At 36.7% G+C, this 23,395-nt stretch overlaps 1 protein-coding gene across 1 annotated transcript in view; it reads left to right on the top strand.

Annotated features, from left to right (window-relative positions):
* The window catches only part of NBAS (NBAS subunit of NRZ tethering complex), a 183,653-nt gene that overhangs the window by 65,469 nt on the left and 94,789 nt on the right, over positions 1–23,395 (top strand). Inside the window, exons 32-38 of the mRNA XM_056342886.1 lie at positions 2,667–2,780; positions 11,550–11,663; positions 12,561–12,718; positions 14,805–14,903; positions 22,061–22,228; positions 22,826–22,939; positions 23,184–23,307. Of these exons, the coding sequence (XP_056198861.1) occupies positions 2,667–2,780; positions 11,550–11,663; positions 12,561–12,718; positions 14,805–14,903; positions 22,061–22,228; positions 22,826–22,939; positions 23,184–23,307 (891 nt within the window). The remainder of the gene's footprint in view (positions 1–2,666; positions 2,781–11,549; positions 11,664–12,560; positions 12,719–14,804; positions 14,904–22,060; positions 22,229–22,825; positions 22,940–23,183; positions 23,308–23,395) is intronic.

The following is a 23,395-nucleotide window of genomic DNA, read 5'->3' as shown; positions in this document are numbered from 1 at the left end:
TCACCCCTGATTTCATTTCCCTTCTACGGTCCACAGCGCAGGGGGCTGCGGTCAGCCCCTCGGGCCCGGCCGGCCCCGGCGCGGGTCCCCGCGGGGGCACCGGCCCTGCCCGCAGCCCGGCCCCGGCCCGGGCTCCTCTCCCCGCGGGGCCACGGGCCCTGCCCGGAGCTGCTCCAGCGCGGGCTGCCCGCGGGTCACAGCCTCCCTCGGGCACCCCCTGCCCCGGCGTGGGGCCCTGCCGGGCTGCGGGGGGGGAGCTGCCCCCCGGGGGCTCCGTGGGCTGGGGGCACAGCCTGCCCCGCCGGGGGCTGCGCCGCGGGCTGGGGGGAGCCTCTGCCGCGGCGCCGGGAGCCCCCCGGCCTCCTCCTGCCCTGGCCTGGGGGCTGCAGGGCTGCGGCTCTCACGTGTTCTTACTCCTCTGCCCTGGCTGCAGTTGCTGTTGTGCACCGACTTTCTCCTCTTCTGAAATATGTTATCCCACACGGGCTACCAGCATCTCTGATGGGCTCAGTGGTAACTGGCATTGGCTCTGTTGGACAAAGGGGAAGCTTCTGGCAGCTTCTCGCGGAAGCCACACCTGTAGTCTCCCCACTGCCAAAACCTTGCCACACAAACCCAATACAGTTAACAAAACCCTCCACTTTTCTAAGTGAAAGAAGTACAAGAGAGCTCAACTACTTGGCCTTCCGTAAAGCTTTAATGTATCGTGTGTGGGCAACTATGTGAAACTGCATTAACATGGGTATTGGGAGCACTCTAAAAAACTGGCTGAGAAGAGCACAGAGTACCAATGAAACATGCTGATGTTTTACTTGTGGCATTGTGCAGAGGAATACTGGGATTTATGGGGAGCACTTGTGGGTCTGTGGAAATGAAGTGAATGTTCTAAATGGTTGTTGTTACTTAACAAAAAGAAAACAACAAACTACTCTTTTGTTTCCCTAGTATTCCTTCAAAGTAAGCTGATGCTCCATATGTTATATTCGGAAATATTACCGTTTCTGGGCTGAGAATTAAGTCTGGTTTCTGTATCTTGCAATATTGATATCTAGAGGAGAATTATTTTTTAGTCAGTTTGTTCAGCCTGTAGAAAAGTAAACATATTTTTTTCATCTTTTGCAGTGTGCACATTATTTTTATTGTAAATAATGTAATGTTAATGAGATATTATGTTGCCATGTGTAGTACAACTGATCTAGATTAATTAGAATATGTGAAATCATGCCTGTAATTTCATTAATGATCCTGACTTATCCGTTCCTCAGTATCTTTCATGTAAATCTAATTAATAAGATTAAAATTATGTTTTAAAGTTTTAATGAAAGCCTTTAAATGGTCAGTTACTTTGATAGAATGTAATTAAAATAACATTAAGGATCAGTTATTCCCACAATAAGAATTAGCAATAGTCTTTTATGTTTAGTATTCTGTAGAGCTAGCAATTCGGAAGTTAAGGTTGTGAACTATAATTATGATGTATTTTAATAAAATCTGGTTTGGACACTCCTTATTAACATGAAAGGTGAAGAGAACTCCTTCTTTAATGAGCGTATTTAACCCATGGTATTATATCAGATTACTTTCAATTATGTTAAATAATACAAAAAAATCTTACTTAATCAGTGAATGAAAACATTTTACTGCTGTATACTAATATATGTGTGATAAAATATTAAAAGTGAAACCAAAAGTGTAACCCTTTCCTGCGCCCCATTCTTAATTTGTTTTAGTCTTAATTTCTAGAACTTACTAATAGAGTTTTCATTATGCAAGTGCTGCTTAGCACTTATTGAGGCCTAATAAGATATGTTTTAAACTGTGCAATAGCACATGGAGCTTATCCCTCATGCAATCATTAATGTCTTACTAAGTGTTAAGTGGAAGATCTGCGTGCTGTTCTTCTGTGTTTTGAAACTTGAATGGTATGAAAATGCTACCTTTTTAAAGCAGCAGCCTGAAGTTAGTCACCCACTATCTAAAAAGAGCACTGCAATTGGTTCATGGTATTACATTATATAATTAAGGTAATTGTTTAATTCTTGATAAAATCTTTTTTGAAACACAGTACTAATTATAAGCTTCTCAGGATATGGTTGACAGGATATGGTGATTTGCAGGCTTTCCCTCTACTCGCTCAGGAATATTGATGTAAATTAAAACAGCTGAAGATTTTGCCTGTGACAGTTCCTTCAGTCTGTATGATATATCCTGTCCACCCTACAATAAAATGTAGCATGAAATATTAGTTATTTACAACGTTCTGAATGAAAGTTAATGTCTGTTTTAGCAGCCTTTCTGATAATGTTGCAAAAATTATATTTTAAAAAGATAATTGTATAAAGGCATGTGGTTAGTCATATGAACTTTAAAGCATTGAGTCTGAAAACCTGAAACAAAAATAAATTTTCATTTGGGTCCCTTTTATTCCTCCCTTTCTAGCCTGATGACTTGCTAGTGATTGGGGCTGGGTATATTATAGTGTTGTTTTAACTTTCTGTTTATCGGTATAATTGAGGATCTGTATGTAAGTAACTTTCAGCTAGTTTTCAGATTGTGTTTGCATTTTTATATTCCCTAGTACTCTTTCTGTGCCTGCATTGTTTAACCAGTAATACAGCAGTAAGGTTCATTTATAAAGTCTCTAACACCAGCTCTTCTTTCAACAGTGCGTTTATGTTCAGATCGACTCAGTCTCATCAAGGACTGTCTTGCTCAGATGTCAACAAACTATAAACAATCTGCTAAGCTCTTGGGACTTGCAAATTTGCTAAGGGTTGCAGGTAAGCTGTGCTAATAAGACACTGAATTGCAATGCAACATGCATTTGTGTTATACTTCGGGACATTTGAGTTTATCGTTAGAATGTGTGCTTGAGGATGTCACCAAAAAATTATGTGGTAGACCAGTCATTGGGGAGGAATGAAATAATTTTAGATGAATGAAATATTTTATCTGTAAAACAGCTGATACTGTCAGCTGTTCTGATGTTCCACAGATACGTAAAATAAAAAAACCCAGCCTTGTCTAATCTGGATTTTTAGTAAAAGCGTATTTCAGGTTGGAGGACTTGTGACTGAGAATAGTTTGTCTTACAGTTAACTGATAATACTAAAATTCCAGTAAATCTTATTGTCTCTGTCAAGTAATGTAGTTTGGTTTAATAATAGTCCCATTTAAGTTAGAGGCAAGAAAGTCATCTAGAATGCATAAACTTCAGCTTTGTGTGTCTCCTTTGTACACTACAAATAATGTGTTAGCTTGACTATTCATTTGAGAAGCTGAACGTCTTCAAGGATCAAATCCTAAGTATGTTAGATGATTTTTTTCTTTTATCTTCATTTTCTAGATGGCCTACCTAAAGTGTCTGACAGCCCTTTCGATTTTTGAAAAATACTTCATCGGTGTAACTGCAAATACAATACTGCTATTTTTATTGATGTAGCAATAGAATACAGAAATATAAAATACAGATTTGTATTTCGTGCACCGTGGTATATAAAAATCAATGCATTCCAGCTTTGTCACTGATGCATGGCTGACTAATTCCTTTCTCTCTGTATTTGTTAAGAAGAAAATTGTTAAATGATTTATGTTTTCAGGAAGCTTAGTATTGGCAATTTTTTTTCATAGTATTAAATATATATAGGAGGGGGCTATCCAAAGGGATTGGATGAGGTTATGAATAGAGGTATAAAAATTAGGTTGTTGACCTTCCAAAATACCCATGTCCTAAGGAAAGACAGCACTGGAAATGGCATTGTGACTGTGATAAGCTCAGTGTTCCTGTTACATAGCACTGCTACATGAAAGATGACAGAGGGGAGGGGATGGTACGGTACCATGTTAGTTAGCTGGATCCAATCTATATATTTGTTCATTTCACATGTAATCTTCTGTTCTATAGAAAAACTAGAGTGACAGGCATTAACTTTATTTTTCCTTGTTTGCAAGACTTTTTGGGAAAAAAAAAGTTTCTTCGGATCAGTTCATAAGACAAGATTGCTGTACAGCTGCTTCCCTCTCCTCTCTGCTTCTACCCGCATTAAGTTAAAATCTGTCAGTTTTTCATCTAAATAATCTGGGTTCTTTAGGCTAATGCTGCTGATTTTTGTTTTACTTTCTTTTGAAACTGTGTGATTCTTTTTGTATGAGAGAAGGAAGAGCAAATCCACAGTGATTCTGTGAAGCTTAACAATACAAACTATTTTGTCCAGTAGTGTTATCCTAGTGCGTTAGTTATAGATCAGCATCTACAGTGCCTTGGTGTGTACCTTTGAACAGGGAACAAACTCGTGGCTCCCATCTACGGAGACTGAAAGATGAGTGGCCTGCACTCTGCAGCCAAAGGGATTGAGAAAAATGCGTTTATAATTATCAGTGGTGGCATGCCACCTAGCTACCTTTTGATTCCAGTTCATATTGAAGTTCTAGCATGTCTGGTACGGCACCACTCAGCGACAGCATGACTTCATTCAGGCCATGATAGTCCACTGTTAATCTCCATTCTCCGTTAAGCTTTCATGCGGGCCATATGGGGCTATTAAAGGGTGAATGGGTCTTGCTGATGACTCCTTGGTTCTCTGGTTGGTGAATCAGCTTGTGGGTGGGAATCAGGGAGTCTCGGTTGGTGTGGTGTTGCTGCTGGTGCATTGTTGTAGTAGCAGTTGACACCTGTTGTTCTTTGACTTTCAGTAACCCCACCACAGATGGGTCTTCTGAAAGACCAGGCAAAGCAGAAAGCTGCTTAATTTCCTCTGTTTCCAAGGCAGCTATACCAAAAGCCCACCGATATCCTTTCAGATCCTTGAAATACCCTCTCCTAAGACAGTCTATGCAGAGGATACATGGAGCTTCTGGACCAATCACAATGGGATGTTTTTGCCACTCATTCCCAGTTAAGCTTATTTCAGCCTCCAATACAGTTAGCTGTGGCGATCCCCCTGTCACTCCAGAAATACTAATGGGTTCTGCCCCTTCATAGCTTGATGGCATTAGAGTACGCTGTGTACCTGGATCTACTAGAGCTTTATATTCCTCTGGGTTCAATGTGTCAGGCTATTGGATCTACACAGTCCCGTAAACCCAGTTATCCCTGTCATCTTCCTGGCTGGAGGCAGGGCCCCCCCCAATCCTGGTCATAGGATCCCTCACCAGGACGACAAGTGGTGCAAAGTGGATGTAGCATGCAGTGGTTCCGCTCACTTGTGTCTTGCCAGAAGGGATTAGAATTCCTTTTCACAGGATAGAGAATAAAGGCGGCCCTATCACTTTGTCTGGGAAACTGTCCTCTGGAGACTGGAGCAGCAACCTTCCTGGAAGTCTCCCCATTTGTGACTGTTTTTCATTGTAATTATGCATCTGTGTCTACTGGGTTGAGTTAGGCTTTCCATCCCACCTCTTCATGTCCTTGTTGTGGTCCTGCAGGTGTAACTGCAGGGTACCCTGTGGTGTGTATCTCCTATATTCTCCCCTTCAAACAGAAAGGCACCTACTGGCTGAGATGCGGGTCTGTACAGGTGGAGAGTGGATGATGGACATTATAGAGGTAGATGATGGAGGAGTGGGTGGTGGAGATGATGGAAGCAGAGGTACTGTTTTCGTAGTTCTGCAGATGGCGAAATCACTTCATCCATCATTGGTGTTGTCTTTACAACCCATTGTTGCCAATGAATTGGCATATGATGATGGTGTGCTCTGTATCAATTTCTGCCACATACGTCAGAGACATAGAACTTCATTGGGATGCGTGGGTGACCGTGGATTGTCCTGGTAATAATAAATCATCTCTTTCACAGCTAATGCCCTGAAGTACCGGCTACCTTTCTCTATTGCAGCTCACTTGTCTGGGTGACAGCTCTATCACAGCCAAAACCAGGACAGCTACAAATGACATATTTATTCTAAGAGTATTGAGTGCTCTGACTTTAATGGTTAACCTCAGGAATAATGCTAATGGTTATTGCTGTGGTAAATATGGTATTTTAGTAGTAAAGGTCTATTCCAAGAGGGAATCTTGGTAAAGAATATACTGCTTTGACACTTGCTTTCTTGTCTTGTATACTAAATAAATACCTAACTCTGTCACTTTCACAGTTATCTTTTGGTTACTGAAAAACATTTATTTGAAAGGAAAAGATGGCAATAAAACATTTCTTGTAGTGACTTTGTCTGGTGGTAGATGTGGTGGGTTTTTTTTGTGGGTGAGTTGTTTGTTTTTTGGTTTTTTTTTTTAAGTAAGTATTTTTAAGCTTTTGTGATTATAAACCGTTTCACTGTCACTGACGGCTGACTAGTCATATTGCTTATAGAGAAATATTTTCTTTACAGGATATTCATATGTGAGCAACATACGGATTAATTGAGAGAATGCCATAGTTGTGAATTTTATCTAAACTTATTTGTTGTAGGGGATGAGCTATGGAAAACAGGTTTCTTTATTTTTAAGAAACTATTGCTTTAGTATTTTTTAGCTTTTCTGGACTTGAAAGCTATAAACAGCCTACCACTATTACTGCAGATATTTTTGTGCCTGACATTCCATTCCATTGATGAGTATCCAGAAGAGTTTCCAAAAGCATACAAAGGAAGCCTAATTACCTTTGCTCTTTTAAGTCATGTATGCAGATGCTTTTCCCAACAAATTAAAGTCTGTAGAGCTTTACGCTTTAGTCCTCAATTACTGCTGTATATACTTCCAGTGAGTGGTGGAATAGGCAACCGTACACTGCATTTAAAGTTGTGTATGATATTATATCCAGGTTAATAATACCTGTAAAAAAGTGGAATGCTGGCATAGCCTTAATCATAGTCTGTAAATGAAGAGTCTTGTAAAATTTGATAGTAGGTATAAAAAGATACTGAAACAAGACATTTAGAAATGGCATTTCTTTACGTGTTGGCTCAGTAAGTTGAGTTGGTTAATTACAATTATTAATATGATGAAGAGTTATTTTAGAACTTGGTAGCCATAAGAATGTTAAGAAACACTAATATTATTCCACAAATCAGTTTGTAGCTGAAAAGGCATCTCACACATGCAGATTAAAAGATTTGTGAATATGTATATGTTATTTTAAACTGAATATTAGAAAAGGAAAATCTTCTTTGCAGTTATAGCACAGATGGTCTTTGTTAGGAGGTTTAAAACTACTGAGAAAGGGTAAGTTGATTTCTAACAGCTTATGATGAAAGGGAATGGTTTTACGGAGATATATTGGGATGAGTCTGGATATTGAAAAAGAATCTAGGGATTGAACTTCATGGACTTGCTTAATGAAGAATTAGATAAAACACAACTGGAAGAAAGAATTGGTTTTTGTCCCTAATTGGTTTTCACTACTTGTACAATTATCCTGATTTATGAGCCACCTTTGCTGTGAAAGAAGTTCTAATTTTGTTTTGTGGAACATACTTGCCAGTATTGGTTATGCAAGCTCAAACTTGCAGTCCCTTCCATTCCTGAACCACTGTGTGTATCTACCAGTAGAGTGCTTTCTTCTGCTTTATCTGCTGACTGATGGAATTTGTTGTAGCTCTTCCCCCTCTTTGCTTTCCCTGCCACCCCAGCCCATACAGTTACTGATTGTGAAAGACCTGCTTGCTACATCTATCCATACCTATATAAACTCTATACATATGTGTATGTATATAGTATATGCGATGTTATACTGTATATAATATATAGCCTATAAAATACTATGAGCGTATATATTTTAATTCCAATTCTGAAAGAATGCATTTGCTGTGCATACAAGGGTAGACTGCACATGGTCATCCCTAAGGAGCTTTAGGAGCTGTGTTCTCTGAATATAGTTTGTTTACAGAGCAAGGTTGAAAGTGAGTAATAGAATTTATATTCATACTTATCAAAGCTAAAATGTTGCTTAGGTAATGATATATCACCTAGCTTATTAATTGCTTTAAAGTATTTGATTAATGAGAGTGAACTCTACTTAAGCCTCAAGTCTCTGTAAACCTCTGTGAAGTAAGCACACAAGTGTTTTCCTAATTTCATAGATTGGCAAAGTGAGTGAGGGGGAATGTGCTCAGCATGACAGCTGGAAAATCTGCATCTGCTCAGGGAGCTGGAGCTGTTCTATGTCTCGTGATCATCACTTAATTCACACTCTGTTACGAAAGGGTGTGAAACAATTCACTTAATGCAATTGCTTGCTTACAAAATAGGAGGAGCAAAAAAAGTAAAAAAATGATTATGTATCAGAAACTAAGAGCATTTTCTCTACTGTTACTGTGCATATCTAGTGAGTTTCACTGTATTTCTTGAGTCAGGCTCTCTAGAAATGTTTTCTGTTCATTGTTTTCTTTTTTTACAACTTTTTGTGGTAATTCACTTAATTTTAATATCCGTAAGTTAATTCTAGTAACTTTAAGCTTTACTCATATTCCTCACAGTAAGTCAAAGCTTATTGTTGAAATCTACCTTCCTCAACGCTGACTTTATTGCTTAATGCATGTGGAAGTAACCATGCAGATGGTTTCTAACATCCTAACTGCAGGTGACATGGAATTTCTGAATTATACATCCAAGTTTGATACTATGTGACTTTTTAAGTTTTTATGACCTGGTTTCACTCAAGAGAATGTTGTTTCATCCACTCAGAAGTAGTATGCATCTTATTGAAAGTGTTTCAGTGTTTCAGCTTTTGAATATCCTTTATTTCTGAAGAAAAACTATTTCCTGTTATTTCTGAGCGTCTGTATTATTCTTCAGGGAAAAAAAGTAATTCCTAATGTCCAATCTAAACCTTCCCTTGCGCAGCTTGAGGCCATTTCCTTTCTTCTTATCATTTATTACTTGGGAAAAGGGACAGACCCCCACCTTGCTACAACTTCCTTTTAGGTGTGATGTCATTCATATCTGCTTGTATCAATTCCTATCTGAATGTTAAACATCATAAGTCTCTGAAGTTGTTTCCATATCTTATTGTTAATCTTACTGGGTGGAGTAACCCTTACAATGTAAATCTTATGATGTAAAGAGGCAATCATCCAAAGGCGCTGAACACATGCAAACTTTCACAGATAATAAAAGGGGAATAAAATAACTAAGATATCCTTTCCGGTTTCTGAACTTGATTTGTTTAAGTCTGGTTGTCAGACATTGACATTAAGGCTTAATGCAGAATTACTATGTAATATAATAAGGTCACCATTTTAGTAGTTTTTGTTATTGAACCTTTCTTGGTTTTATATCTTGGATGTCTGTCAGAATGGCAAGGGGAACAATTCAGAATTCAAAACTTTGACTTTTAGAAGACTTTATTATTAAAAATACTTTCAAATGAGTCATTGCAAAGCTGTAGCAGTGAATTTTTTCATGTTTCAATAGAATATGACCAAGACTAAACTACAGCAGGTAGTATTTTAAGTGACTGTACTGCTGAGGCAACAAAAGCTGCGTAAAAAAGACGGGCTGTGCATTGAAGGGGATTCACTCGTCATGTCAGAGCTGATGGTTTTTCTGTGGCATAACAGCATGTGTCAAGATAATGGAAATTTAAATGAGTGAACAGTGGAGATAAAATGAGCAAGTACAGCCATGGATGGAAAGGGAAATGATCCTTATATTTTATGTTTGTGCTTTTGTAAAACATGTGGAGATGTATCCTACTGCATCAAAAATAATTTGCTAAAACATTGGGGTTGGGGGACCTGTTAGCATGCAACTGCTCAAGCATAGTTAAGAAGAAAACCATTCCTTGCTCCAAGTGTTCCTCTTCCCTCCAATTCCACTGATTTTTAAGTAGTGATAAATAGCAGTAATTATTTTGTTTAGCTAAAATCTGAGCAACAAAAGTACTTCTCTTGCTTTTTATTTGTGTCTGCTACTTAGTCAAATCTCTGTCTAAAGTAGTAAAGCTGTCAGGACAAAGTGGGCATCAGAAGGTGAGTGGCAAGTACAGATCTCTTGCTTATCGAAATGACAGTTCACATTTAAGTTGTGTAGTTGGAAGTGACTCTTTGTCATCTGTAATTGCTTTTGCCCGAATGAGAAGTTCCCAGGTTCCAGAGGGCAAATTTTTGCAACAGAAGAGCCTTGGATGTGATTAATTTGCAACATCATGTGTTGGCAGTACATTGTACAAGAAGCCGAAAGATAAAATGATGGGAAGCCAACCTGTTCTCCCAGCTGAGTTAGTCATGACATGCAAGGATTAGGGGAATTTAGACTGAGTTGAGTAATTAGGGTAACTTCACTTCCCCGAATGTCATTCTAGTGCAACTGCTACATCTTTTCTTTTGAAAAAGCTTTAAAAAGAAATTTACTTTGCCTGCGCTGATGGACCTGCAAAGTAGAGTTAAAAATAACAGCTATGTGATTTAAGAACATGTACTCTTTAAATGGTTTTCTGAACTGGATCTGTTTAACCTTCTGAAATATTTGATTTCCCAAGTTACAGTAATACGGTTTCATAAACCAGTGTCCTTTTCAAATGACTGTAACACCGGTGACTGTGTAAAATCACTTTTAATAATAGGGGAGAAACATGAGCAAGAAGCTTGCATTGAAAAAATCCACTCTTTTTTATTAGCTTTTTGTCATCCTTCTTTCCTCAATTAAAATTAATAGCATGAGATGATTTTTTCCTGTGTTTAGTCACCTTGTCATACAGTGCATAGACATATATGCTATTTTGAGCACAAGACTGGACCAGCTGGTGTCAGTAAATAACTTTGTCTCATGTGTTCACTGTAAATTGGAAAAAGTTTTAATAAAATAGATGTCTGGTAAAGGGTTGCAGGTGTAAATGTTATTTGTATTAACTACAGCTAGCTTTGAAAAAGGGGTGAGTTGTCTGATTAATTTTTCATCTGTGAATGCTTATGTATTAAAATTAAGGTCAGGACATTTTCCTACAAAGATTCTTGATGAAACTCTAGTCAGAAGAGATAAATGATATCTGAAGTGTAACTTTTAACTCATAACTGAGGGAAGAGGTGTTGTCCAGAAGATCTGGTGACCAAGATGCATGTATGGCGTGAAAAAATAGTTTGATGTACTTGCTCAATTTATGAGAGTAGGGTTTTTAAAATACCTGTGTCTTCCATATCTCATGATTTGGATCACATTTGGCTGTGAAGTGGGAATTTAACCCAGGGCTTTGTATGCTGTACGAAAACAATTAAAAATTTCCAATTTTTTCGTTTCTTATGGTTCACAGAAGTTTTTTTCCTATGTCAGTGTTTTGATTTATGTCACTTACCTTAAATGCCGATTTTTGATATGGGGTTTTTTTTGTTTTGTTTTTGTGAGGTGGTTTGTTTTGTTGTTTGTTTTTTTTTTTTTTTTTTTACCTAGACATAACATGCTGTGTAATTTTCTTTTTTTTTTAAGCCAGTTATGATGCCAGTGTTTTTTACTGTTTTTATTGTTTCTTTCAGGAAAAAGCAGATAATTTTATTTCTGCTTCAATTTCAAGATGTACTTTTCATGTTGTGGCATATAGTTTTCCTAAGACATAAAACATCAAGTTTAAGTTGACCATTAATTCCAATTAGCTAATAAAAATGTTGAATTTTTCTTACAGGAGATGATCAGATTGAGAGAAAAGGCCAAGTTCTAATCCTTTTAGTGGAACAAGCTCTCAGTTTCCAGGATTACAAAGCAGCTAGTATGCATTGCCAGGAGCTCATGGCCACAGGTGAAGTGAATAAATGGGGGTTGCATGGGATGATGGCGGTGGTAATCAGAGTTCTGACTCTTTGCTTACTGTGAAGTATTGCACTTCAGATTGGTCCATTTCATTCAAAAATTAGATATGCTTTGTTTGTGGAAGTCAACTGGCATCTCCGTGGAATGGATGCTGTATACAGCAAATACTGTATGTGAGAAGATGGTTACGTGTCTAATAGTTCAGTAACTTTAGGAAGCTTTTCTATATTCCTCTGGGAACCACAATTTTTATTCTTTTTACACTGTACCCATCTCAAGCAGATAAAAATATGTGACTGCAGCTAGCAGGAATGTACAACTTTTTAGATGTCTACTATTCTTTCAGAACTCTTAAAATACTTGTGCTATTTATGTAATTTGTATTTGTCTGGGGATGAGTGGAGATAAATGAAATATATGTGTCAGGGTACTAAAGAAGATGGGATTTGTTTCTTTGGCTCTTTTTTCTGCCTTGAGATTGAGGGGGGAAATTTGCGATGAATTGAGATTCTTTTAATATAGCAAGTGATACATTGTACTTTTTTTTTGTTGTTTTTTTTGTTGTTTTTTTTTTTAATTTACAGCCACTCCAGTAAGGTGTTCAATATCATGCTGTTTTTCTTACTGCGGTGTGTAGGCTTACAGATGCCTGTTGTACTGATATCTACAATATGATAATAATTAATCTTCTATGTATTTGGTCAGTCTAACATTGAGTTACATCTCTGATTTATGGAGCCTTTATGGTTCTTTCCTTAGGGGATGTTAAGTGTCAGGACGAATGCCACACGCCCTCCTTTATCTCATCCAGTAAGAGTTATGCAGCATCTTCCTATCACTTGTGAAGCTTACCAACCTCAGAAGTATGTTTTGTATTCCCTTGTAGGTTATTCTAAGAGCTGGGAAGTATGCAGTCAGCTTGGGCAATCAGAAGGCTACCATGATTTAGGTATGCGTCAGGAGCTCATGGCTTTTGCTCTGACACACTGTCCCCCAAGTTCCATAGAGGTGTTGTTGGGAGTGAGCAGTTCATTGCAGACCCAGGTGGGTGTTCCTGAAACTATTTTCATGCAAGGTCAGTGCTTACCAAAGTAAAGGAGACTTGTGCTCGTTTTGAAGTTTGTTCCCTTAAATTCCACCCCCCTACAAGTTTATAATTGTTCTACTTGGTTTTTCTTCTTTCAGTATTACATTTCAACAAATGAAGTCTCTTTATGAGCATTTTTATATGTTCAGTTGGCTTCTCCAGTAGAAGTGCAATTGTATTCTCTGCCTTTAGTACTTTTATTTTCTTTATTTATTGCCTCATTTAAATGTTTTATTTCCAAATGCGGTTAAATAATTTTTTCCGTGTTTACACTTTCTGATGCAACTTCATTAAATGCCCATGTAAATGTCTGTTAAATGTTTATTCAAACGTTTTCATGATCTCTACCCAATATACAATGAAATTCTTTTCCCACTCATTTCAGCCATGTAATGGTTTCAACAACTACAACAGGCTTTGTTTGAGCCATATTAACTCTGCAATGACTGATGACTTAATAGAATCACATCTTAGGTGTTCAGCTGATCATAGTATGTATGTGAGAATGCATAATTGTGGCATTTAAATACAACTTATGCCAAGTGACATAGCAAACCTTCTGAAAAGTTTTATTTGAAACTGCAGTGCGGTAATTTACGTTGTCAAAACGTTCAATTTCTGTTCAGTGTAATTACAGCTTGGCCTACATACTATTGCTTGTTTAAGATTTCATAATTGTCTTAGTAGTCTAAGAATTCACAATGTTCATGTTTGTATTACACTAAGATAGGTCTATTTTAGAGGGCTTGAATTCTGTGTTTGAACAACGGGGGAGGAGGGAGCAATGAGTACAGTACTTACATAGTCTAAGGCACCTGCAAATGCATACCCTTTTTCTTTACAAAATTGCCTTTGTAATAATGTGTATGAGAAATACAGGCAACATATGAAGGCAGTCTGTACTGCTTCAGGGACAGGGTAACATCAGAATAAAATGCTACAAAGAATTTGAAATAAAAGTCTGTCTCCTGCAACCTATTTAATGTTTTATTTTTATCATGAAAGCACTCAAATTTGAGAGGTAAGTGTAATTATGAGCTTAAACACAAGTGGAATTATTGCAGAACTGATATCTGTACAATATAGAAATAAAAACTTGTTTCCCCCCTTATGTGCCTATACCTAGCATTAGAATTTGAAGTCAGACAAACTTTTGACAATGTATAAATGAAAATTAGTTATACTTTCTGTCAATTCACTGCTTCTGTGTTGCTGTCTCATTCCTTCTAAAGGCTTCATGTCCTGGTAGTTGTAATGAAGTGCAGCTGCTCAGCCACTAGTTATTACTCTCTTGCATCCCACTTCTCCAACGGAAAAGATCCTCTGTCTTCTCCATTCACAAAACTTGAGGCTGAATCTTGCTCAGGTTTCTTTGTTAGTGCAGTATCATTTGTAGCAAAAGTGCAGTGATGATTAATGTAATATTTGCCCCAAGAAGCCAAACCTAAGTAATGATTTCTGTCAAAGCATGTTTACTCAGTTTCTTCTGCAATTACTTTGTCCATAAAATAAGCATAAGCTTTTCAGGTCTGTCCATTAATTGTCCTACATGTTCTGTCCAAGCACTCTGTCTTTGTATGTAGGTAGATAGATATATGCTGAAAAACCTTATCAGAAAGTCATGCTAACTATATGATACTAAACGACTGTGTCTTTCGCCCACAAAACTACAATCTTGTGTAACACTTGCTTGGCAGCTCCACAGAGGCACCTCAGAGGCACAGTTCAGATAATGGCTGTTTTTCATGTAAGTTCTTTAGTTAACATAGTATAGCAGGGTGCATATAATTTTTTTAAAAATATCTTACATTATGTGAAAAATATTGCACAAAAATCACAGAGAAGGGAAGGTGGTTTTGTCTGGGGCTACAACAGTGAGGGGATGCCAAAGATACCTATGTGTTCTTCTCCCTGTCTTCTCCCACACCCTTGTTTTTCTGTCATGGAAGCTTTTACATCAGAATTTCTTGCATTTCCTACGACATCAGTCATAATTCTTACATTTTGTTATTTGACTGGTAAGAGATTATTTTGTGTTTATAGATTCTTTATCAGGCTGTGAATTACCAGTTCCTTCCTTCAGAAGGAGGTGAGAATGTATATGTCTCAGGACCGTCTTCACTGATCAGTAAGGATACAGAGGTAAGCTTTAAAGAGAGTTTTTGGAGTAATAATTATTTTTTTCTGCATTATGAAGAGCTGGATTTGATTTTTTTAGCAATATCTACTGTTTACTAGATAAAATGCACAACATAAAAGAAATTACTATTTTCTGTTCTTAGATTGTTGTAAGTTCAAGGTTTTGTTTATGTCTTTATAGTTAGTCTGGTGCAATTTTTTTATTGCCTCTTCCTACGCAGTCTTAACACCACAGGAAAAAAACCCACCACAAACCCAGAGGCAGAAGAGGAAAGTGCCAAAAAAATTAACATGATAATATACATTAATGTTGATTTGATTTTTGACCTGTCCCAATTGCGAAGCAAAACACTTGAAAATAAACCTAAGCTACAAATTTAATAAAAAAATGCCTTGAATTAAACTTACTTTTCCCTTTTGTTCTGTGTATCATGAAGTTTGTGTCTTCTTTGCCATTTTATAACTTCCATATATTGCATCTGAAACTATTTCTATGTGTAAGATCAGGAGAAACATCGAGTGTTTTGTGGGAAATAGAGGCAAGGCAGCAGGAAAATAGGCTGCTATTATTCTTTCTACTTTTCATGTTTATTGTTTTAAGTTTGTACATGTACAATTGCAAGTATATTTCTCTCTTTAAAGAAGATGTAATTACCTATTTATGAAATTCTAAGTTTAATTTTATTCTTTTCTGTTTAATTAAGGTTGTCTGTAGATAATGAACAGATCTTGGGTGGGGAGAAGGGTAGTAAAAGCCTTAAAGACATACAGGAAAGAACAGAGAGAGAGAAAGAAAGAAAGAAAGAAGGTGGTTCATGTTGCATAGTCTGGCGTTTTTAGAAGAGTGTCTTGAACTGCAGTCACCTTAATGTCACTATACCCTTGGGTAATTTTTACCAATGACAGTGTAGATGAAACACACTAGTCTTTGCCTTTTAGTGTACTTAACATCATGTGGCTTAAAAACCCACACCTCTCCTTCACGTTGTTGGAGTGGGAAGAGAACTTCTATGCCTCTATTTTGTGTATGTTTTATATATGTATAGGCATACATACATTGTATACATATATGTGTATGTAAACATACATATACATGTTTGCATATATAAAAAATAAATAGGCAAGAAAGCAAAATACCGCTGAAAACAGTATTCAGGGGAAAAGAGCTAAACACCTTAACTGCTAGAGTCTGCTATGAAGAACAGGTCTGTTTCGCTGGCAGGAGTGCTTAAAATTTTCTGGAAATTGGTAAATGAATCTTTCTGAGGGGAAGATTATTAAGTAGATGTTAAAATTGTTCAACTTTCTGATGTGGATGCATGTGTTTACAGAATTTTAATGTATATAACAAACTGTCATGCATCACCTTTCATATGCTGTAGTGCTATTTACTATGTTGTGACAGAACAATTAGACTTGCATAAAAATGATTCAGAAACTTATTCAGAGATTTATCAGAGTTGAGTAAACTCAATAATTAAATTTATTATCCATTCAGTTTGGATATCTGAAGCAATTTTCATTATGCTAAAGAATTCACATTCGGAAATTTGTTCGATATTTTTTTTCCCCGCCCTTAGTTGTGGTTGGTTGACTGTTTAGAATTGGAATTAGGTAAGCAGTTGACCTGACAAGTTTGTATGTTGCTGCATTGAGTTTTTTATTTCTTTCTGTGTTAATACAGCTTCTTGGCATGTCATATTTCAGACTGTTACACTATGAAATGAGTTCTGTATGTTTGCTAATTCTGTCTTTTTGTTCTCTCCCAGTTAACTTAATAGGGATTTATAGCTTCTTTCATTTCTTGCAATGACACAGGGGGAAAGGGCCCAGAATTTAGTCAGTGTATAACCCTTCCTTTGTTACAGACATCTGAAATGTTAGAAAAGCAATATATTTAATAACTCAGTTTCTCTGACTTAACCGAATCCCATGTCTGCAATCCCCATAGTTCCACTTCAGCTAATTCCTCGTGCTTCACTTTCATTGTCTTGTACAGAATTTCAGTTCCTTCAAAGAAAAAACTGTAAGACTTTTTCCCTTTCTTTTTCTCCTTTCTTTTTCACTTACGTCCTGATTAACTTAGAGCATCATTTTTTCGAGGATTTGACAAATGTTTTTCTTTCGTAGTTGTTGATACCTTTTCAAATTGGTGCTCTAATTTTTCTTATCTTGACTAAGCGTCTTCTATCATACATGTGTTTGGGCATCCCTTTCTCTGTTGCATTAAAAATACCTATCTGTAAGTATATCAGTTTTCCCTTCCGAAGCTTTAGTGACTTTTTTTCTACTCTTCTTACCTTCATCTAGTATTGAATCATTAGTTGCTGCTACCTTTTTTTTTCATTATAGTAACTTACATCACCAGCTCACCATACTTGTCAATCATTCTTCTCTTGAACTCCTCTCTAGAAATGTCTAAACTAATTTCATTTTTTTTGTTTTAAGTTTTTCCTCTAAAAACTTTTTTCCCATTAAACTTCCAGAAATCTTGATAGCAGCTGGCTTTATAACTCCACAGATTGCATAGAAATGTGTCATTTAATACTGCTGTCATATTGCCGTCAGTATAATTTTTCTCCAAGTTTTTGGTGGTTCTACTTCGAAGGAAATTCCTGATTGCTATGATAAAGATGCACTTAATTATTCTGTAGGAGCTAACCTATTTGCACAAGAATGTACTTCATTACCTTAGTGCCAGCTTGTCACCGTTGATTGAACTTGTGGGATCCATTGGAGGAATTATCTTTTGGAAGCTACAATGATTCTCACATAGCAGACTATTTTTAAGCAAAATGCTAAGTTTCCCCAGTCTGCACCCTTTTTTCTTTTTGTTGTATGTGACAAATGCATTGACAACTAATCTATGCTTCTCAAACAAAATATCTCAGTAAGAAAATTAAGGTCTTGATAATGAAAAGCATTTCAGCATATTATAGCTAACATCTGATTAAAATCTAATGCTTAACCATGAAATGCTGTGTTGTGTCTAAACAATGGAAACAATAACCTTCGATTGCCTTGTGATCTCTGACTTTGTTAAATGTGCAGAATAGTTAAAACATGCATTACATCTAAGAAAAATATCTATCTTTTACATATCTGAACGTGAAAACTTAATTACTGTAACATGGCACATCAGCAGAAGAGAAATCTAGGGTCTCACATTCCCTTGAAAACAAACTCTTTTGATATGAGAGCAGACATAATTTCTAGAGGAGAGTATCTTAAAGTTATAGGAATGATTTTCTTAAATGTTGCTTAAAGAAAAGAAAATTCCCAATTAACAGAGTATTAGCATCTTCTTTGCTTTTGCATTTTTTCCCAAGCACTAGGTCTGGGGAAAGACAGGATCTTTTAAACATCTGTATACATTAAATTGGTATGTCATGCATTTTTATCATTGCTGGTTAGAAATGCTTAGGGAATGTTGTGTTTGCGGCACGCACTGGGAACTCTTCAACCTGGAGTCTTTGGAGCCTCAGGGCAAAAATAACGCTCCAGCTGCTGTTTGAAATAGTTATGCTTTGGGTTTGTTTGGTGGGTTTTGGTTTGGTTTGTTTTTTGTTTTTTTAATTTTATTTATTTTGAAATTAACTGGAACTGTGTTTTGTGGTTTAGTAAATGTACTGGTTTTAATTCTGTAATAAGTAACTTAAAATTCTTCTCATGGGAAGAGGTAGCTGCAATTCCTGAAGAAATAGTGTTCATTAACAGTGTCACAGAACTCTTGTGCAGAGGAGAAAAATCTAAACGTGGAACTCTATACATGCACTATTTAAGCTCCTGTTGTAGTCAGTGGAGGTCCAGTATATGATGCATAGAGAATAATGCAGCTAATCAGCCATTAGGTGCTTGTTGCAGTTACTTAATCATAGATATCAGCAATTTGAGATAGCCCAAGTTATCCTCCTCCTTTAGCTACTGATCCAAAAAGTCTACGTCCTCTGTCAGATCTACAAGTGTGTTAAGCAGGTATCTTTATTACTGCCATATATCTCAGTCATCAAAGCCTGCGTTTAAGCAGCTGAATCAAATGCATTGTGTATGCTTAAGGCTGGGTTACTTTTTTGGTTCTAGTGACATTAAAGTCATAATAAGAGCTTAGACATCCAGTGTCACCTGAATTTTAGTGTTGTCATCTTGAGCTGAATCTTTTCGATAGCCTCTCATCTAGGGTCTGGTTTATCTTTGCAGGAGTGGAGTTTTCAATTAGACCGGTTCATTAGCTGTAACATACCTTACAAAAAGAAAAAAACACACACACCCCCAAAAACCCCCAAACCAAACCCCTCCCAGGCATAAAACATAAATGTAGGTTAAACATTAATATGTATGTAAAAGAAACTATTTCAAAATCCTATTTTCCAATGGAAGTATCAAAAAGGGAAAAAGAAAAAGGAAAACTAATACTTGATGTTCTGTCTTATGAACAGAATCTGTTCCAATTCGCTTTGTTTCCTTTATAGTCTTAGGCGTTAAGAGACATTATGCAATAAGGTGTATACAGTATATGGTTTTTGCATGCTTTAATCCTTGCACCTTCAGTAATTGTTGTTTTGTAATTGTAAAAGAAAAAAAAATAATCCATATTACAGGCGTTCTGATTTGTTACTCTGTCTTCCATGTTTATTTAAAATGTAGGTGGCTTTGTTATTTGTCGTTGCATTGGACTGGTTGGAATTATATATATGTGTATGCATGAGAATACGTATAGATATAAAAATATTTTACCTGTTATTTTAGAGTATCTTGATAATTCAGAATTTGTTGACTGACTTTTTTTTACACTGATTTAGATTCATTCAAAAATTTAAGCTGCTATTATTATTTTGTTTTTAACCTGATGTGCTTAGTTTTATAAAAGATATCAGGAAGAAATGATAATTTCCCCGAAACAGCTCTCAAGACGTCCAAACTAACTTCCTCCTGACAATACAATTAAAGGATGCAAGTTGTCTTAAGATAGGATCTCAAACAATCTTTAGGAAATAATTTATTTTATGAGAGATTGATTCAGGATAGCAAAAAGTTATAGCCTTTAAATGTTGCTGTTCCAGGTACACAGAGGAATGGCTTTTTAGAAAACAGAATTCTTATTTGTGCAGAGAAGACTGTAATTACTTGTTAAAGTTGAAATTGTTTTTAGAGAAGATCAGTAGAGTTTATCTGATAGCAGCAGAGCTATAGAAACATACACACTAGCATACAAATTAGCCCATTAGTTTTCACACTACTGAAGGAGGTTTATTTTAAGAAAATTTATTTTTATAGAATCGTTTGGGTTGGAAGGGACCTTAAAGTTCATCTGTTTCCACCGCCCCTGCCATGGGCAGGGATACCTTCCACTAGACCAGGTTGTTCAAAGACCCATCCAGCCTGGCCTTGAATGCTTCAAGTTTTGCTCGAATGCAGTTGAGAACTTGAGCGGGACTTTTTTTTTCTCCTGGTTCTGTTTGGTTTAGTTTTGGTTTATTTTTTTCCCCATGAAAAATTTTCAGTGTCCTGCAGCATCTACTTGAAAAGGGAGGCAGAGAGAAAACTTAGTATTCTGTATACAACATTTAAAATAAATGACAAAAATCTTTTGTACGAAGTAAGAAGAGTGGTTTACTTAACATACAAACAGGAAATTCTCTCCCACACCCCAAGCCACCAGACCTATGATTTTCAGTTGCTTTTAACTTTTCAGAGGAGTAAAAATACTGGCATGTTGTAATTGGCATTAATTTTCTTTATTTGGTCAAGTAAAAGCTGAAATTTCCAGTTTAGCCAGTCAGTTCATTAGTGGTACATCGTGAAATGCAGAATGTAGTTTCAGAAAGGACTGAAAAAATGCTGAAGCCTTAATGGAAAGAAGGATTTAAGATGAACCTGCTACTTCAGTGGTCAGCTTGAGGCTGTGATTTACTGCATACTACAGTAAAAGGTACTAAATATAAGTTTGTCTGCAGTGAAATTCTGCCTTACTGAAGCTAACGTGTTTTGTCGCTGAGCTTATGGTAGGGGACGTAATTCACTGAAGTGTAACGACATCTTTTTGGGCTGGAGTCTGGAATTTTGTCATGAATTAGTATGTTGTAAACTAATACCTCATATTTAGTTATACATGTAGAAATTTTCTATTTGGATACACTTCAGTGTGTGGGGAGATGAATAATAGGGTTGTTAGTGAGAACCATTGGATATAAAGCTCTTGAACTTTGCTGTATGGAGGAAAATACTTATTTTTTTCTACTGCTGAAGACAGTGTGTTTACATTAGCATACTAATTATATATTCATGTGTAATGTGCAAGCCTTGTAAAGCATGCAATTAATGCTAAACCTTTCAGGACAGAAATAACACAGATCAACCAACATGAGTGTTCTGGGTATTATTTAAATGCTTTACATGAGGTAAAGCTGATAGCCAAAGCTCCATTTTTGGAATGTGTTCTGCTTTTAAGAATTTACTTACATGTGAGTTTACTGAGTGAAAACGTTTTGCAGGATCATGTGTAGACATGTATGTGCATGTATTACAGAAGCAGTTTGCAACTGGGGGTAGGCTGGGGTCTCTGGTTTTTTTTGCAGTCTTTTAGGTTTGCTATATCTGGTATCTTCTAAATGCTGACTACAGAATTTCAAATCTTGATGATTCTTTTTCACTTGGTCTGGAGATGAATGTTTACATCACTTCTCATTTTCCCTACTGAGAATTCAACTTAATTAATGCTGCCTCTGTACAAATACAAGATTGTGTCTACTATCAGCTTTCTTGAATTACTGAAAATTAATTTTAGCATGCTCAATCTGCTCATTTGTAGAGACATCATTATTTTAACAGAAGCATTCAACAATTATGTAAAACATTACCATTATAAACTTCGGAATTAAAACCAGCTGTTGTCTGTGGAAACAGGAGATTATAACTGAATAAGGGGCAAAATGTTCTGTTGGTCATGCTGGTAACTTCAGATTGAAACTCCTAAACCGCTTTTAACTTGTTTTTTGTTTGTCTTTGACAGCTGCTGCTTAAATTAATGATCATTAAAAGTATGTTACTAACATAGTATCTTAGCATTATGCATAGAACTCTAATGCATTTGGCTTTAGGTCATTAGCCTAATTAAAGCATGAGTCTTAACACTTGCCATTGTGTGTTGGATATGCTCACAGGATGAAACCAACACTGCCTCTAGCCAGTCTGCTGATTTGTTGTACTGGACGACATCAAAAACCATGAAGGTGTTGTCTAACACAACTATGACTACAAAAGCCATGCTGCATGCTGTCAGTGATGGACAGTGGTGGAAGAGATCGTTAACTTATCTTCGACCGTTACATGTAAGGGATTGCTGATGTGTCTCTGAACGTTTACACATTCAATGATACATTAGTATAAAAGCTAGGCTGTTTTGTAGTATCTGCTAACTGAAGACCTCAAATCAATAAATGAACTAGAGACATCATGGGATTGTTTGCAAGCAAATCCCAATTAAAGAAGGGGTCTAAAGCTGTTTCTTTTTCTTGTTTTCTAATCTGTTTCATCCTGCTTTCTTAGCATAGTGTGGGAAGGCATAGTTGAAATTTGGCAGAACTTCGAAACTTTGAGGAAGGAAGCACAGCAAAGCCCGATCTTTAAATGCTCTTTTTTTTATATTGAAAGCCATTCCTTTTCAGTTTCTCTTTTCTACCTTCTCTATCTCAGTGGATTTTCTGTAGCGTTCATGATACTAGTTTTTCTGATGGTACTTCTAAACATGATTCTCTTTAAGGATACTGGACCTCGTTCAGCATTGGTTTATGTAAGATGATACCTATCTTACTCCCCAGTGAATTAAATTATATTTTCATTTACAGCTGTTTCCCTTCTGAGCAGCAGTTACAGACTCTTTAATGAGCTTTTTTACAACTAGGTTCAACTATACTTATTTTTCCCAGGGCCAAGAATTTGGAGATGTGTTAAAAAGTGGGCCTGAAGAAAATGCCATTGTGGAAAAACAAGGCTGTCATCCATTTTACGAGTCTCTGATTGCTGATCCATATGTTGCAGAAGTAAGTTTCTGTTAGAGTTCTGAAGTGTTAGTTTTTGTTGAGATGTTATAATTAAGTAAAAATACGGATTTTGGATTATTTGTGTGACTTGAAATTTTGTGCAATAGTAGGAAAAAATCGAAAAATAAACAGAAAGGAAAGCAAATGCAGGAACTAAGGCAGATAATTGCATCCAATTCAGGTGAGCCAAATAGAACTTCAGGGTATAGTGCATGTGTGTCAGTTACCTTTATTTTACTTCTAGTCTGAAATCAGCTATGGCACATACCAGAACAATTCTTCGGAAAGCTTTGCGGAAGTATTGCTGAGAACAGAGAAACTGACAGAAACAAAGAGTGAAGGGAAAGACCTGCTTCCAACTACAGAAGGTATGGGTACATGTATATTCATTCCTGTATTTACTATATATAGTAAACACATGAGAATCTGTGGATGGCTTTAAATATGGAGAGTTGC

The sequence above is a fragment of the Falco biarmicus genome, chromosome 6 (assembly GCF_023638135.1).
Source record: "Falco biarmicus isolate bFalBia1 chromosome 6, bFalBia1.pri, whole genome shotgun sequence".
Taxonomy (NCBI): Eukaryota; Metazoa; Chordata; class Aves; order Falconiformes; family Falconidae; genus Falco; species Falco biarmicus.
Note: the sequence above shows the minus strand (reverse complement) of the source record. Positions and strands in the feature narration are given on the sequence as shown.